Genomic DNA, 15930 nt, shown 5'->3' with positions numbered 1-15930 from the left:
TCCATCCGCAAGGAGATCCGGCCAGGGTTTCACTCACGGCCCCAAACGATGAGAGCAGGGTTCCCGTTGCACCAAACGGGTGTCCTGATACACCGTGCCTCGTGTCTCTACCGCATCACAGCCCACCCCTAGGGTCAGCGTTATGCACGCCCCCCAACACATATCCTACGAACACCAGAAACTAGTTGCAACTTCTGGACAAAGATCAACGCGATTAATAAGTCGAGAGGGGCACTTAAGCATTCCAATGCGTGGTAGTAGCAGTTCATGGATCACAAACACACAAATCAGTTCCTGAGGACGGTTTCAATGAGACAACAAACCATGTACTCCTACATGGCCTCTCATCGCTACCTTTACCAAATCGTGTTCACACACTTAGCTCTCAACAGTAGGACATGTTCACCACATTCCAATTCAGCCCCGATGAATCAGATCTCACTCAACTCTAAGTAGTAGCAGCCATGACAACAAGCATGAATGAGTAGGCACATCAGGGCTCAAACAACTCCTACACATGCTAGTGGGTTTCACTATTTAATGTGGCAATGACAGGTCATGAAGAGGAAAGGGGTTCAACTACCACAACATGTAACAGTTGAAGCGTCGTTGTCCTAATGCAGTAAAAGAGAGCAGAAGCGAGAGAGTAGGATTGTATCGAAATGAACAAGGGGGTTTTGCTTGCCTGACACTTCTAAAGTAGTATAGCTCTTCATCGGTGTCAACGATCACAACGTCAGAGCAACATCCACTGAGAGGGAAGAACACCGGCAAAAGAGAAGGAACGCAATCAATGCAATGCAACAATATGATGCATGATCATGACATGGCAATATGCTGTGATTTGTGCTAATGGAACAGAAAGTCATTTTGATTGAAGTGGAATTCAAAACTAGATCAAATTCCAACTCCAAGTCTATTATCAAATTTGTCCTAATCATGTTTCATCCTAAACAGTGAGGTTAACTTGCTCAAACATGCATGAAAATGCCATAAATAGATTCTTTGGATTTTTCTGATCATTTTTCATATATAAATTATTTCATTTGGAGTTATATATATATATATATATTAATTTATATGATTTTTAGAAGTTTAGCACATTTTCTGGAATTTCCTGGATTATTTTAAATCCAGAAAATGATTAACTGTGTCAGCACTGAGTCACTGTGACGTTAGCAAGTCAACAGAACGGGTCCAGTCAAACCTGATGTGCGGGTCCCGCCTATCATGGACACAGGGGCTAACCCATGGTTAATTAGCAACGTGGGGTCCACTCTTAGTGACTACAATTAAACTAACTAGGTAATTAGACTAACATCATCCGCCCACGTCATCGGATTAACTCCGGCGATGACCAGAGCACTGAGGTGCTGGTCGTCCGATCGTTGCCTGATGTAGCATAAAATTAAACCTGATGTAGCATGCAATTTCAAAAGAAATCCTACGATCACGCAAGATCTACACTACTACAGGATGCTGCTAACGCGACACTACGATCAGAGACCCTTTGATGAAACTGTGTGTGATGCATTAATCACAAACGGGGATGTAAAAAACCGTCAAAAAAGGTGCAAACCATTTGCGGTGGAGGATGCATAAAAAACGGTTCATATTTTAGTTGCGTGTGCGATGCAGGGCACACGGTAAACCCATTCGAACTATCTGCGATGAGGCAAAACAACAGAAACGGGCAGCCATATCAATGTGTGTGCGATATACGGCATACAGTTCGCTCCGATGAACTGTTTGCTATTAGGGAGTGCAACATAAACGGTTAGCCAGATCAAGGTGTGTGTGATATAGGGCATATAGTTCACTCGGACGAACTGTTTTCGCTTAGTGAACGCAACAGAAATGGTTCAACTTAAAAGATGTGTGTGATATGTGGCAAACAGCCGACTCAGATGAACTGTTTGTGATGAGAATTTACAACACAGACGGTTAATACAGTTAGTTCGTGTGCGATTCTGTGTGTCCAAAAAACTTTGAAAAATGCAAACTAGTTGCTTGCGGTGGCTAGGAGTATCGCACATGATGCGTCTGCGAGTACTCGTGTGCGATGATTAGTAAGTTACACATGCATTTCCTTATGTTAACACTTGTGTGATAAATAACACGTGGCACTGGATACGGTATTCAGGCTGTGTGTGTGCTCCACTTAGTCTTCCTGCGCTCCACATGGGTGAATTGTAAAACCCATGCCTATTCCCTCACCGGGTTCCCGCCACCAGCTAACGGCTTACTACATATAACCCAGGCGGCAACGCACCGCCATGACACTCTGCAAAGATCTAGTACTCACCCATCTACCAATAGTTATTCCAAGCATGCCAGGCATCGACCAAAGCTTCAACGCCCACGCCTACCTGCGTTACATCTTCGGTGAGAAGAACGAGCCGGAGCAGGTCGGGGAGCATGAGCTTCATCGGCCGGTGCAGACACCATGGCCCATCGGTAGCGATATCGGTGTCACAGTCCTTGGGAGCACAATCAACATATTGCAGAGGAGGTGTGATGAGCAGTTTGCCATCCACCGTGCAAAAGATCCAAAGCTGCTCGGCGGCATGATCGATGACCCACCTAAAGAACCGCCATCGCGAGTGCTCATCGAGAGCCTGATGCCCTGCAAGGAATGGGCAGAGGACCTCTGCGATTTAGTCAAGACAAAGGCAGCCTGCAGCTTCATCATTGCCCGTGGCGGCCGTGTCAACCTCGATCCCAATGATGTGGTGGCCAGGCTCGAGTGCATCATTGGCAGAGTTGATGTCCCCGACGAAGTATAACATCGCCAATGTGATGTCTTAAGGTTGCAGGTGATCGACGGAATTTGCTACCAGGCCAGAGACATGGAAATGGAGTGGTTCTGCAGAGTTGTCATGCGCACGATTGCACGCTATCAAGCTCTTCTGGAAGAGGCCCAGCAGCCCCAAGAGCCTCCCAGCGCCAGCAGCTCTGTAGCCGGAGGCGGGTCGGGACACTCGGAGTGAACGACCGCAAGGGTGCTATGCTCATTATGGAGTCCGAAAAGACCATCGTCAGAAGGCCGCCAGCTCAGCCTTTTAGCTTATATTTTATTATAATTGTATGCGTATGTAGGTCGTGAGTGTTCTGGGCCTTGCCGCATTTGGCATTTTAAATTATCCTGAATATGTAAGACAATTATTAAGAATTATTAACCGTTGCCATTGTAACTTTGCCTCAATGACGAGCATAGCGCGCGCAGGGACGCCAGAGCGGAGCGAGCCGCGGCTGCCTCAACGGCGAGTGTCGGTGTCAAAACCGGTGGATCTCGGGTAGGGGGTCCCGAACTGTGCGTCTGAGGCGGATGGTAACAGGAGGCAGGGGACACGATGTTTTACCCAGGTTCGGGCCCTCTTAATGGAGGTAAAACCCTACGTCCTGCTTGATTATTCTTGATAATATGAGTAGTACAAGAGTTGATCTACCACGAGGTCGGAGAGGCTAAACCCTAGAAGCTAGCCTATGGTATGATCGTATGTTGTCCTACGGACTAAAACCCTCCGGTTTATATAGACACCGGAGGAGGCTAGGGTTACACAAGGTCGGTTACAAAGGAGGAGATATGCATATCCGTATTGCCTAGCTTGCCTTCCACGCCAAGTAGAGTCCCATCCAGACACGGGATGAAGTCTTCAATCTCGTATCTTCATAGTCTAATAGTCCGGCCAAAGGATATAGTCCGGCTGTCTGGAGACCCCCTAATCCGGGACTCCCTCAGTAGCCCCTGAACCAGGCTTCAATGACTATGAGTCCGGCGCGCAGTGTTGTCTTCGACATTGCAAGGCGGGTTCCTCCCCTAAATACATCACGGAAGAGTTTGAATGCAAGGATAGTGTCTGACCCTGCAAAATAAGTTCCACATACCACCGTAGAGAGAATAATATTTCCACAAATGTAATCTGCTGACATGTTTTGGCAGCATGACATCACGCCACGGCCTGGTAATTATTTGAACCATTTTTCTTTAACCAGCCCCGCACATAACGCGAGGCGGTTTCTTGACACGTCTTGTCAAAGCAGAGATCGTGTTCCCTTTATTATGGGATTCTCATTAATATGGACGTGGGTAACCCAAACGTGCCTAGGACTCCTAGATTTTCGGCAAGTCCCAAACGGCCACGAGGAGGACACTTGATATTCACCCTCTTTATAAAGGGACAAGGCTTTTACTTTTTTCCCTCCCGTGCTCAATCGAATCCTTCCCCCGCCTCGAGTTCTAACACCCAAAGCCAAGGTTAGGTGCTTCGGACCATCAATCATGTCCGGATCCAGCCTTCAAAGCTGGTGGATGTCTTCCTCCATCACGGAGGAGGACATCAAGAAGTTGAGGGAGGCCAGATATCTGACCGCCGAAATTTCGCATAGGCTGCCCGCCCTAAGGCAGGTCGTCCCTACTCCCGAACCCAACAAGAGCGTTGTGTTCGTCTCCCACTTCCTCCGAGGACTAGGCCTCGCACTGGATCCCTTTGTCAGGGGTCTCATGTTCTATTACGGGATGGATTTTCACGATCTGGCCCCGTATTCCCTTCTTCACATCTCGTCATTTATTGCCGTTTGTGGGGCCTTCCTCCGCATTACCCCTCACTTCGGCCTGTGGCTCAAGACCTTCGATGTGAAGCCGAAGATGGTCGAGGGGCAGTACACCGCATGAGGAGTTGCTCTAATAAGCAAAAGTCCTGACGCTCCATGGCCAAAGGGTTCCTTTCCAGAGGTGTCTGGATTGTGGCAACGGGAGTGGTTTTATGTCACAGCTCCCCGAAGTGCCAAGTGGGTAGCTGCCCGCACCTTTCGCTCGGGCCCTCCACCACAACTGATGTCATGGATCAGCAGGGGGCTGAGCTGGGGTCCAGCCAAAGATGTGCCAATACTACAGAGCCGTATCCGAGATCTCTTCGAGGGATATTTCAGTCTGGTTATGGTAATGCAAGTTATGCTGGTTCGTCGAGTCCAGCCTTGCAAACGCCAGCCCCTTCGCATGTGGGAATTCAACCCGGAAGGACCGCGCACTATTCAGAATTTCCTCGGCATGACGCACGAGGAGATGTACAAATCGTTCTTCGGACCCCAAATAGAGTGTCCGGACACCACCGAGGACATGGGCCTGAGTAGCAACCGCACTGCTGCGCAAGTAAGTAATCCGATGGCCGAACACACTATCCTTTTATTTATGATGACATCATTCTGAAGAATCTCTCTTTGACCAGGACTGGATAACAAAGGCGAAGATGATCTGGTGTTTGGCCCCCCTTCCTGAAGGTTTGGACAATCTGGTGCTGGAAAAGATGCTCAAGCCAGCACCTTGTCTAGTGCCCTCAAAGGAAGATGAAGGGGGAATAAAGAGGGCGAAAGCGGGCCTCCATCGCTACCTATTCCAATCGAGGGAATAAGCGCCTCCGTGAGGGAGGATAACCAAGGGGAAGAATCCGACATTCTCTCTCCCCGGGGAAGGAAGAGGACTACCTCTGAAGATCCGGAAACTAAGGCTTCCAAACGGGAGAAGAAATCTCCGCCAGAGGGTCCTGCCTCGGAGGGTATTCTTGCCGCACAATGTCCGCGCGGGGATCAGCCCTCTACCGAGCTGTAAGTAAAATGGTATTCAATAACAAAAATATCTTGTTCTATCCCTGAGAAAAATAATCGAAGCATTTATCTTGCAGTTCGGATCTTAGCCCTTCTCAGCAGAGCTCGTCTTCGGGGGATCTTCTTCCGGAGATGATGGAGAGTGAAAAGCCTCCCCCTGCCACACTGCCTTACGAAGCGGGCGACCCCGAGGTGTCGTCGCGGAGGGCTTCTCCTGATCCAGCAAGGCCAGAAGGTAATCCTATGGCCACCCGAAGTCCTCAGTATCCGGCTCTCTAAGAGAGCGATCAAAAGAGTCCGGCATCGTCTGGTATGCATTTGGATGTGCGGAGGGATATGCTGGGGAAAGAGGCTATCTCAGAAAAGCACCACACATTCATGGGTACGGTGATTGAAAGGATTTCGTCCGCCGAAAGTGGGCTGCATGAAGCCTTTATGAGTCTACTGACGGGTTTTGAGGTACATGAAATGATGTACATTTTTGAAAGTACCGCACATTTTTAGATGTGCCCTGTGTAGATAGTAGCCCCTGAGACTCTGGTTGTCATCGAAAACGGTGGCAAACAGAGGATCATAGTCCCAGGTAATAACCAGACCGCCTTTATGTGCAGGTGGTGGAAGCTCCGGTGGCTAGCCGGACTGATGGGTATGCCAAACTAAAGCGGCAGCTAGATGCGGCAGATGCCGACATCGTTGCTATCAACAAGCGGCTTGACGAGGCACAAGGTCAGTGATTTTTCTGGCAATTATCACATAATAAGAGAAGCCTGATGCCAGTATCTTTAATATGTTGTGACTGCAGATGGAGCGACCACCGTGGAGACCCTTCGGGCGGAGCTTGCCCGAGCCAAGGAGCAAGCAAGGAGTAGCAATGCGGCCGCTTTACAGGCGACCGAAGAGTTAAGGGCCGAATAGGCTGCACATTGCAAGAGCAAAGAAAAGATTGCCAAGATGGCCGTGGAGTTAAAAGATGCTGCTGACTGTTACCGGCTTCTTGAAGAGGAAAACCGGGCCAAAGCGACGGACCTGGAGAAGGCCCGGGTGGCTGCCAAGGAAGCCCGCTCCAAAATTAGAGCGACGAAGGAGGAGCTGAATCAAGCCGCAGATATCATGTCTGGGAAGCCCTTCTTGTTGCGGACTAAGTTCAGAGAACCGAAGTATGCTCCTCTGGACTGGCTATGGAGTTCTGCGGACACGTACATGGATTTGGCTGCCAGCGCTGCTGATGCCGCCGAGTACTTCAAGGATCAGAAAGGTCCCGAAGTGGAGAAGCTGTTCTGGTCACAGTTTCACTCTCCAGTCCGTCCGCTGCTGCTGAATGAGCGATTGACCGGTTGGGCCGAGCTCCATAGGTTGTACGGACTTGCCATGAGGTCCGTTATGGATCACCTGTGGCCGGGAGGGCCAAGGCCGAGTAGCTACTTTAGCTTAGTGCAACAATTCCTTGAAGCCGTGCCACGCATCGATGTTGTAAAGAGATCAGCGTGCATAGAAGGTGCGCGGATGGCCCTTGCCCGTGTCAAAACATACTGGGCGGAGATGGAGACCACCACTATTGCGGCACAGGGTTCGGCCATAGGCCGAGTGGCTGCCGAGCACTACTTTGAAGAAGTCCTTGAAGGCGCTCGTTCGATAAAGGCGCAGTGCTCGAAGAATATTATTTTCTAGTGACATGTAGTCCCATTGTACAAACAATGTTTTATTAAATTTATTAAGGCTGTATTTATAATTTTGCCCGAAAGTGCTATGATGCCTCCTGTGCAGTCGTTTATGCATATATGTATATAACCTGAAAGATGGCAGTCGTCAGCTTCAGCCCCCACGCATATAATGCGGGGGTGTTCGTAGAAGACGCGTGTTCACACTTGATCCAATGTCTTGGTCTGTTAAGGAGGTGATAGTGCAGCGAACTAGGCAACCGGACTATAATGCTTTAACACTTTCACTTAGCCAGAGGAGTTTGACACTAGGGCTACTATATAGCCCCTGGCGACTCCGCGCTCATCCGGATTCGGGGCACGTACATGCTTGGCCGGGAAACGGCCCTTTGTTAAGGCGGAGGAATCCCGAAGATTCCGCTAGGTCATCGAGTGGTTGACCAGTCTCACGCTATATCATGACAGTCAGTTTTCGGCTTTCTCTACTGAGGTGCTCGTCTGGATGAACCAGGGCACAATCGCAGTAGTTTTCCTGGTGCCGCCTTAGCCGATAGAGAGGAACGTAAGGCAGCAAAACACAGGAGCCGGGAAAACCCAACATTTGACCAAAGACATGATTCGGAGCTGATGCATATAAGGCCGAACTCGCGACGCCGAACACTCCCTAAGGTATTCGGTCTTTATGATGTAAACCGGGCCTAAACAGTGCCCTTTGTAATAAGCCGCTGGTGTCCAGGTACGTGCAATATTCTGACGTGGCCACATGCCAAGACGTCAGCATCCTTCTCAATTGTACTGAGAATCCGAGGGATGTGTATCAACAAGAGACAGTAAAAAAGGTTTACGCAGGGTCTTAATCTAAAAAGAATCCTTGGAACGGGTCCCTGCTGCACGTCTGCGCCTGTGTCTCCGTTGTGCCGTATTCTGGACGGGTGTAGCACGATGGTCATCTGAAAAAGAGAGGAACTTAATTGAAAAGTTGCCTTGCAAAAGGTAAGTTATACTAAATAAACAATATATAGTTCGAAATGAGTAAAGTTGAGCCTAATTGCCACTTGTGCGCGCGCGTTGAGCCCCTTGTATTGTAATAGGGGTATAGCCATCAAACCTGTATCAATTACATATAGCTGCACCAGACTCGTCCAACCGTATCCATGGTCTTAACGACCTGTCAGATGCTTTAGTTGGTGAGGCTGTTTAGTGTGCGGCTGCCAAGGCAGCCGCACGGTCTTCCGCGCACAAGGAGCGCTCAATATTTCCATTGACTGTAATGATGCCACGTGGACCGGGCATTTTAAGCATGAGGGAAGCGTAATGCGGTATTGCTTTAAAGCGAGCGAAAGCTTCACGTCCGAGTGGTGCTTGATAGCCACTTTGGAACGGAGCGATGTGGAAGGTTAAATTTTCACTGCAGAAGTTATTGGGGAAGCCGAATATAACCTCTAGTAGTAGGGAGCCCGTGCAATGCAATTCTGGGCCTGGCGTTACTCCTTTAAAGGTAGTATTGCTATGGCTAATTTTTGTTGGGTCTCTCCCCATTTTGCGGACTGTGTCCTGATATATTAGGTTTAAACTACTGTCGCCGTCCATCAGGACTCGTGTGAAGTGGTATCCGTCAATTATCGGGTCTAACACCAAGGCAGCCCATCTTGCACGCCGTATACTTGCCGAGTAATCCCGATGGTCGAAGGTGATCGGTTGGGACGACCAGTGGTAGAACTCCACTGTGATAGGCCCTGGGACATGTGTCTCTAGGAGTGCCGCTTTGTTTCTCCCCTTTGTCACGTGTAACATGTTTACTGTTTTAACTTCTAGTGGGAATTTCTTTTGTTCCCCAGTGCTTTACTTGCGAGGCTCGTCCTCGTCTTCGCTTGGTGTATCCTGCCCCTTGTGTTCGGCGTTGGGCTTGCCGGACTGCTTGAAGACCCAACGTTCTCTATGGGTATGATTTGCAGGTTTATCGGGGGTGCTGTGGATCTGATATATTTTGTCCAGTATCTTGTTTAGGATGGACAGTTCGTCTCTGTTGCCTTTGGAGGGCAACTTTTGCTGACCTGGCCGAGAGCTTCTGAATCCGGTGTTTACCACCGTGCTCTTCGGGTTGTCTTCTTTATTCCGGCGCTTGTTTTTGTTATGTCGTGGTTTCCCGTTTTCATCCCTGACTTTGGATGTACTTGGGTCGCTGGTGCTGCACCGGGCTAACCAGCTGTCCTCGCCCGCGCAAAAGCGGGTCATGAGGCTTGTTAATGCTGCCATTGTTCTCGGCTTTTCTTAGCCGAGGTCTCTGGCGAGCCATTTGTCTGGAACGCTGTGCTTGAAAGCTGCTAAGGCTTCGGCGTCCGGGCAGTTGACTATTTGGTTCTTTTTAGTGAGAAACCTATTCCAAAGCTTTCGGGCTGACTCTCCGGGCTGTTGAGGTATATGACTTAAATCGTCTGCATCTGGTGGTCGGACAAAGGTTCATTGAAAATTTGCCCGAAAAGCGTCTTCGAGCTCTTCCCAGCTTCCAATGGAGTTTTTGGGGAGGCTTTTAAGCCAGTGCCGAGCTGGCCCTTTGAACTTAAGGGTAAGTACTTGATGGCGTGGAGATCGTCTCCTCGAGCCATATGGATATGGAGGATGTAGTCCTCAATCCAGACCCTAGGGTCTGTCGTTCCGTCGTACGCCTCTATGTTTACGGGTTTGAATCCCTCTGGAAATTCAAGGTCCAACACCTCATCGGTGAAACATAGGGGGTGTGCGGCACCCCTGTATTTGGGTGTACCGTGGTGTTGGGATGTTTGTTGTGTTGCATTGCATGCTGGAGCGCGCTTGCGTGGCCCGTAGATGGATCTGGTTGCGCCGTCCTTTTGATGCGACTCCTCACATGGATCACGTACTGGCTTATGTGCGGCGTCGTTTGCCGCTCTATGTTGGACACGAGGTCGTCTATCCGACCGGATGGTCGCTTTGTTTTTTGGTTGTAGGGGATCTAAGGCCTCCTCATCGAATTTAGGTAGCAACTTTCGCTTCGGGTAGCTCTTGGTGTGGCGATTACCGCCGTACTTCGCTTCAGTGTTGAGTACTTCACTCCATCTGATTCTGAGTGTGTCTTGTGCAGCCCTAAGCCTGTGCTTCTGCTTTTTCAGACTCCTCGCCGTGGCAACCAGCCTTTGATGGGAATTCTGTTGCTCCGGGTGCCTATCCGGTGTGATGTCATCCGGACTGTTATCTTCGACGGGGTCGGGTTGTTCGGTTTGATTCTCTGTGTTGCCCTGGTCGGGCGATGGTTCACCCTGCTTTATCGCTGGGTCTATATGATCGCTGTTTCTGCCAAGGCGGGATTTGGAGCGGCGCTTACGATGCCACTTTGACTGCTTCTCAAGGGAACAACCCTTCTCAGGATCCTTCCATTGCTCATCGTCGTTTTCTTTGGGTGTGTCCACCATGTATACATCATATGATGAAGTGGGCGTCCAGTGCCTTGTGGGCAGTGGTTCCTGTTCGTCTCCTGCATCGTCGTCCATACCGTTGATGTCTTCGGAGTTGAAGTCAAGCATGTCGGTCAAATCGTCGAAAGTGGCTACTAAGTGGGTGGTGGGTGGGAACGAATTTCTTCGTCATCCGCATCCCAATCCTGCCGAACATAGTTCGGCCAAGACTCTCCTGACAGGGAGAGAGACCTTAATGAGTTCAGTATGTCGCCGAAGGGCGAGTGCTGAAAGATATCCGCGGAGGTGAACTCCATGATCGGCACCCAGTCAGATTCGATAGGCGCGGACGCAGGCGGTTCGGACTCTGTGCCGGGGAAGAATCTGGTAGTTCGGCGTCACGGCTCCCGTGAAGGGTAAGGTCGATATTCGGCTCGATCGCCGCTAAGAATACGGCCTCCATGGCGAGGTCTATCCACCTGTCCATGATGGCGCAATTGGCTCCGAATTGAGGGCCAGAGCGGTCGCCGGTGTGGTCTCCTGAACACTGTCCGATGGTAGAGCTACATCATGCTCATCGTGACCATGCGGTGCACTCGGCAGGGGCTCGAACCCGTCAAAGATCAAGTCTCCGTGGCTGTCGGTCGTGTAGTTTAAGCTTCCAAACCTGACCTGGTGGCTAGGGGCGTAACTCTCGATCTGCTCCAGATGGCCAAGCGAGTTGGCCCGTAGTGCGAAGCCGCTGAATACAAAGATCTGTCCAGGAAGAAAAGTCTCACCCTGGACTGCATCGCTATCGATGATCGAAGGAGCCATCAAGCCTAACGGTGATGACAAAGAGGAACTCTCAATGAAAGCACCAATGTCGGTGTCAAAACCGGCGGATCTCGGGTAGGGGGTCCCGAACTGTGCGTCTAAGGCGGATGGTAATAGGAGGCAGGGGACACGATGTTTTACCCAGGTTTGGGCCCTCTTGATGTGCCAGGACCCCGATTCCAAGTCACATCGATCTAGCCGGTAACACCTCATATCACTTTGCGGCCTCACGCATGGTATTCCCACGGGTGTCGCCTTACCATGGCCCGGGACCGTTTGCGCCTTTTGGCTCACGTATATGATAGTGTCGCTAGCATCCATATGACAGAGAACCCGGGCGGACATGGCTAGTCGTGAACCCAAAGCGGCACTAACCTATGGGGACAGGCATACATGAATCACATCGAGCATGTCGGTCAGCAGCTTGTGAATCCGGGCTGTAGCACTGGGCTAACTGGACTCCGGGAACCCGGGCTGTAGCAGGCTAGGCAGGACTCCGGATGTCACCGCGTGACATTTCCCCGAAGGGACAGACACAGGAACGAAGTGAAACACATGCCGGCCAGTCAAGTGTCCTGAGCAGTAGTGCTGGGCTAATAGGACTCCGGTGAACCGGGCTGTAGCGGACTACTATGGCTCATGGAAGCACTAGGCTACATTTCCCCATAAGAGAGGCTGCCAAGGATAAACAACTAGATTGTTGGATCCCACACATACCAAGCATTTCAATCATACACACAATATGCTTGATATGTGTAAATACAACATGGCATCACAACATAACTCTACAACTCAAGTATTTATTCATTAGGCTCCGAGGAGCGAGATATTACAAACATGGGTCTCATGACCCAACAATCATAGCATACAAATCAAAGCACATGTGGAAGCTTAACATGTCTGAGTACAGACATCTACAAATGAAAAAGGCTAAGAAGCCTGACTATCTACAAGATCCTGCCGATGGCACAAGATCGTAGCTGAGGTATCAAGCTAAACGTCGAAGTCCACACGGAACTACTAGCGAGACTGACGTCTCTCTACAAAACATAAAATAGGCAAACGTGAGTACAAATGTACCCAGCAAGACTTACATCAGAACTATCTACATATGCATTGGTATCAATAAAGGGGGTGGTGGAGTTTAACTGCAGCAAGCCAGCTTTGACTCAGTGGCTAACCTGAACTACGACAGCAAGCAACTCTTTTGAGGTGGCGCACACGAGTCCACATATTCACCATTCAATACACCACTATGGATCCTCTCCCGTCTCCCTACGAGAAGGCCATCCATAGCACTCACACTTATCTTGTGAGTTTTAGAGTATCCACTTTCACTTGTCTATGAACTGTTATAGGCAACCCAGAAGTCCTTTACCGCGGACACGGCTATTCGAATAGATGATGTTAACCCTGCAGGGGTGTACTTCTTCACACACGCTCTCGCCACTTACCACCATGTACACGTCGTGTATCTCGGCAACCTTCAAGCGGAAGCCTGGCGAGGGAGTCGGCCACGACCTGACTAATCACACAAGTCTCTAGTCCAGGTTTATCGCCTATTCGGGTTCCATCCACGAGGAGATCCGGCCGGAGTTTCGCTCACAGCCCCAAACGATGTGTGCAGGGTTCCCGAGACACCAAACGGGCGCCCGGTACACCATGCCACGGTGTATCTACCACGTCATAGCCCACCCCTAGGGTCAGCACTACACACGGCCGCCAACACATATCCTACAAACACCAGAAACTAGTTGCAACTCCTGGATAGAGGACAAGGGCAGTTAATAAGTCGAGAGGGTCCATTGGTTTCGGGCCCAATGCGTGGTGGTAGCTGTTCATGGATCACAAACACAGAACTCAGTTCCTAAGAACAGTTTCAATGAGACAACCCACCATGTACTCCTACATGGCCTCTCATCGCTACGTTTACCAAATCGTGTTCACACACTTAGCTCACACACAGTAGGACATGTTCATCACTGTTCCAATTCATTCCCAATGAATCAGACCCGACTCAACTCTAAGCAGTAGCAGGCATGACAAACAAGCATGAATGAGTAGGCACATCAGGGCTCAAACAACTCCTACTCATGCTAGTGGGTTTCATCTATTTACTGTGGCAATGACAGGTCATGCAGAGGAAAAGGGGTTCAGCTACCGCAGCATGTAACAGTTGAATCGTTGTTGTCCTAATGCAGTAAAATAGAGAAGGAGCGAGAGAGTGGGATTGTATCGGAATGAACAAAGGAGTTTTGCTTGCCTGACACTTCCGAAGATAGTATAGTTCTCCATCGGTGTCATCGATCACATCATCGAAGCAACGTCTATTGAGAGGGGACAATTACCGGCAAACAAAGAGGAACACAATCAATGCAGTGCAACAATTATGATGCATGATAATGTCATGGAAATATGATGTTGACTGAGCTAATGCAACTAGCAATCGTATTAAATGAAATTCATTTGAACCAAGGGTTCAAATTCAAACTCCATATGTGCTTATTTAAATGTCAATTATGCAAATTTCCCTGTACAGCAACCCTAGGTTGTTCAAACATGCATGCAAATGCCATAAACAGATTCCTTGAATTTTTCTGATAATTTTTCATATATAATTTATTTCATTCTGAGTTATAGATTATTTTCTATGATTTTTGGAAGTTTAGGGGATTTTCTGAAAATAAATAAATCATTTAGATTTATTTAAAATATAGAAAAGCATTTACTGCGTCAGCCTTGCATCATGCTGACGTCATCTGGTCAACAGACGCAGTCCAGGTCAAACTTGACCAATGGGACCCACTAGTCAGTAGTTAGTTAACTAACTAAAGTTAGTTAGTGTTAAACTAATACTAATCCTAGTTTAGTTAGTGGCCTGGGGCCCACACGTCAGTGACCCAGGGGGTCAAACTGGGCCCACATGGTCAACGGTCAGCGGGGTCAAACCCACCGGCGACTCGACGCCGGCGAGGCCCGAGACGGTGGTGCGGCTCGGAAAACGCTCACAGGGCACGGGCGAGGCCATTCTTGGGCTCGTTGGAGAGCTTCTGCAGGCGCACGTCTAGTGGTGGTGGAGGCCGGTTCTATCATGGCTGGAGCCAATGACGGCGAGCTCCAAGGCGGCGGCCGGAGTTCGGCCATGTGCGAGGTTGGGGTTGCGACGTGCAAACACGGAAACTGAGGCGCTAGCGAGGCACTACGTGATGTGGCAAGCATGTTGGGTAGCACGGGATGACCAAATGGTTGCCAGAGCTGGCGCGCGCGGCGACCACGCGCCCTGCCTACTGGCGTGAGGAGGAAGACGACAGAGGGGGCTACGGTGCTGGGCTGGGCTGCATAGTTGGGCCGCCAGGTGTCTAGGTGATTTCTTCTCTCTCTCTCTTTGTTCTAATTCTGTTTCTGTTTTTCTATTCTTGTTATTTTGTTTTGATTTAGTTTATAACCCAAATCATTTTAATAAATCCTGAAAATAATTGTGGGCATTAAGTTAATTATTACAGAGGCCCTTAACTATTTTCAGAATTGTTGGAGCATTTAAAAAATATTAATAGTATTTAACTGCCCCAATTCAAATACAATATGGGTTATTCAAAAATCCAGAATGGCCTAAAAAATATTGGCATCATTTTTGGCAGAGGTTGTCACCTTTATCAAAAATCATGAACATTTTCAAAGGCATTTTGGGTTCATTGAAAATATTGTTCATTTGAACCTAGTTGAATTCATTTAGTGCTAGGGTTTCAACATCCCCATTTCAAGTTTTCTTTGGGAAATACACATGATGACATGATGAGCAAGCAAAGTCAAACAAGAGCTGATCTGAGGCTGTGACAGCTCACCCCACTAAACAAGAATCTCGTCCTGAGATTCAAGACATGAGGTAAGAAGACAGAGGGGGCACAAGCTAACACTGTCTTCACCATCCAGGTTGCACTTCATAGGAACGTTGACACGATCACCATCTTTGTCTCGATGTCTTGCTCTGAGAACTCCATCCAACATGATAACGGGAAGAAAAGAAACTCTCGAAGAATCGATCTTCTCGAAGATCGAGCAACCGACGATCAACTCACAGAACATGACATAGTGACATCTGTCGAGATGAGACACGATACCACATCAAGAATGCTGGAAATGAGCATATGACAAGGTTTAAATAAGTAGCGGAATTCCCACACCTAGGAGGGTGGTGAACGGTGTCAACATTGTGAGGAGTTGGGTTGCCATGATACCACAACGAGACACCTTAAGGAAGGTGACTCGCAGAAATATTCCCTTAAGTGGCAAAAAGAATTACTTTTGATATAAATATCATTGAAACTCTCTATACCAGCCTAAGGCAATTCTCAAACGATCGTCTGGAAGAGTTTGAAGGAGTGGCATACTCAGACTAGGATGGATGATGTGGACTAGCTTGTTGAAGACAATGCAATGGATGA

General features: G+C 49.0%; 1 protein-coding gene across 1 annotated transcript in view; it reads left to right on the top strand.

Moving 5' to 3' along the window:
• Positions 1-2276: 2276 nt before the first annotated feature.
• Positions 2277-15930, top strand: part of LOC119283406 (protein mono-ADP-ribosyltransferase PARP4-like) — a 110643-nt gene continuing 96989 nt past the window's right edge. The window contains exon 1 of the mRNA XM_037562966.1: positions 2277-2599. Within this exon, the coding sequence (XP_037418863.1) occupies positions 2277-2599 (323 nt within the window). The remainder of the gene's footprint in view (positions 2600-15930) is intronic.

The sequence above is a fragment of the Triticum dicoccoides genome, chromosome 4A, assembly GCF_002162155.2.
Source record: "Triticum dicoccoides isolate Atlit2015 ecotype Zavitan chromosome 4A, WEW_v2.0, whole genome shotgun sequence".
NCBI classification, from domain to species: domain Eukaryota; kingdom Viridiplantae; phylum Streptophyta; class Magnoliopsida; order Poales; family Poaceae; genus Triticum; species Triticum dicoccoides.
This window is presented reverse-complemented; position numbering and strand designations above follow the sequence as displayed.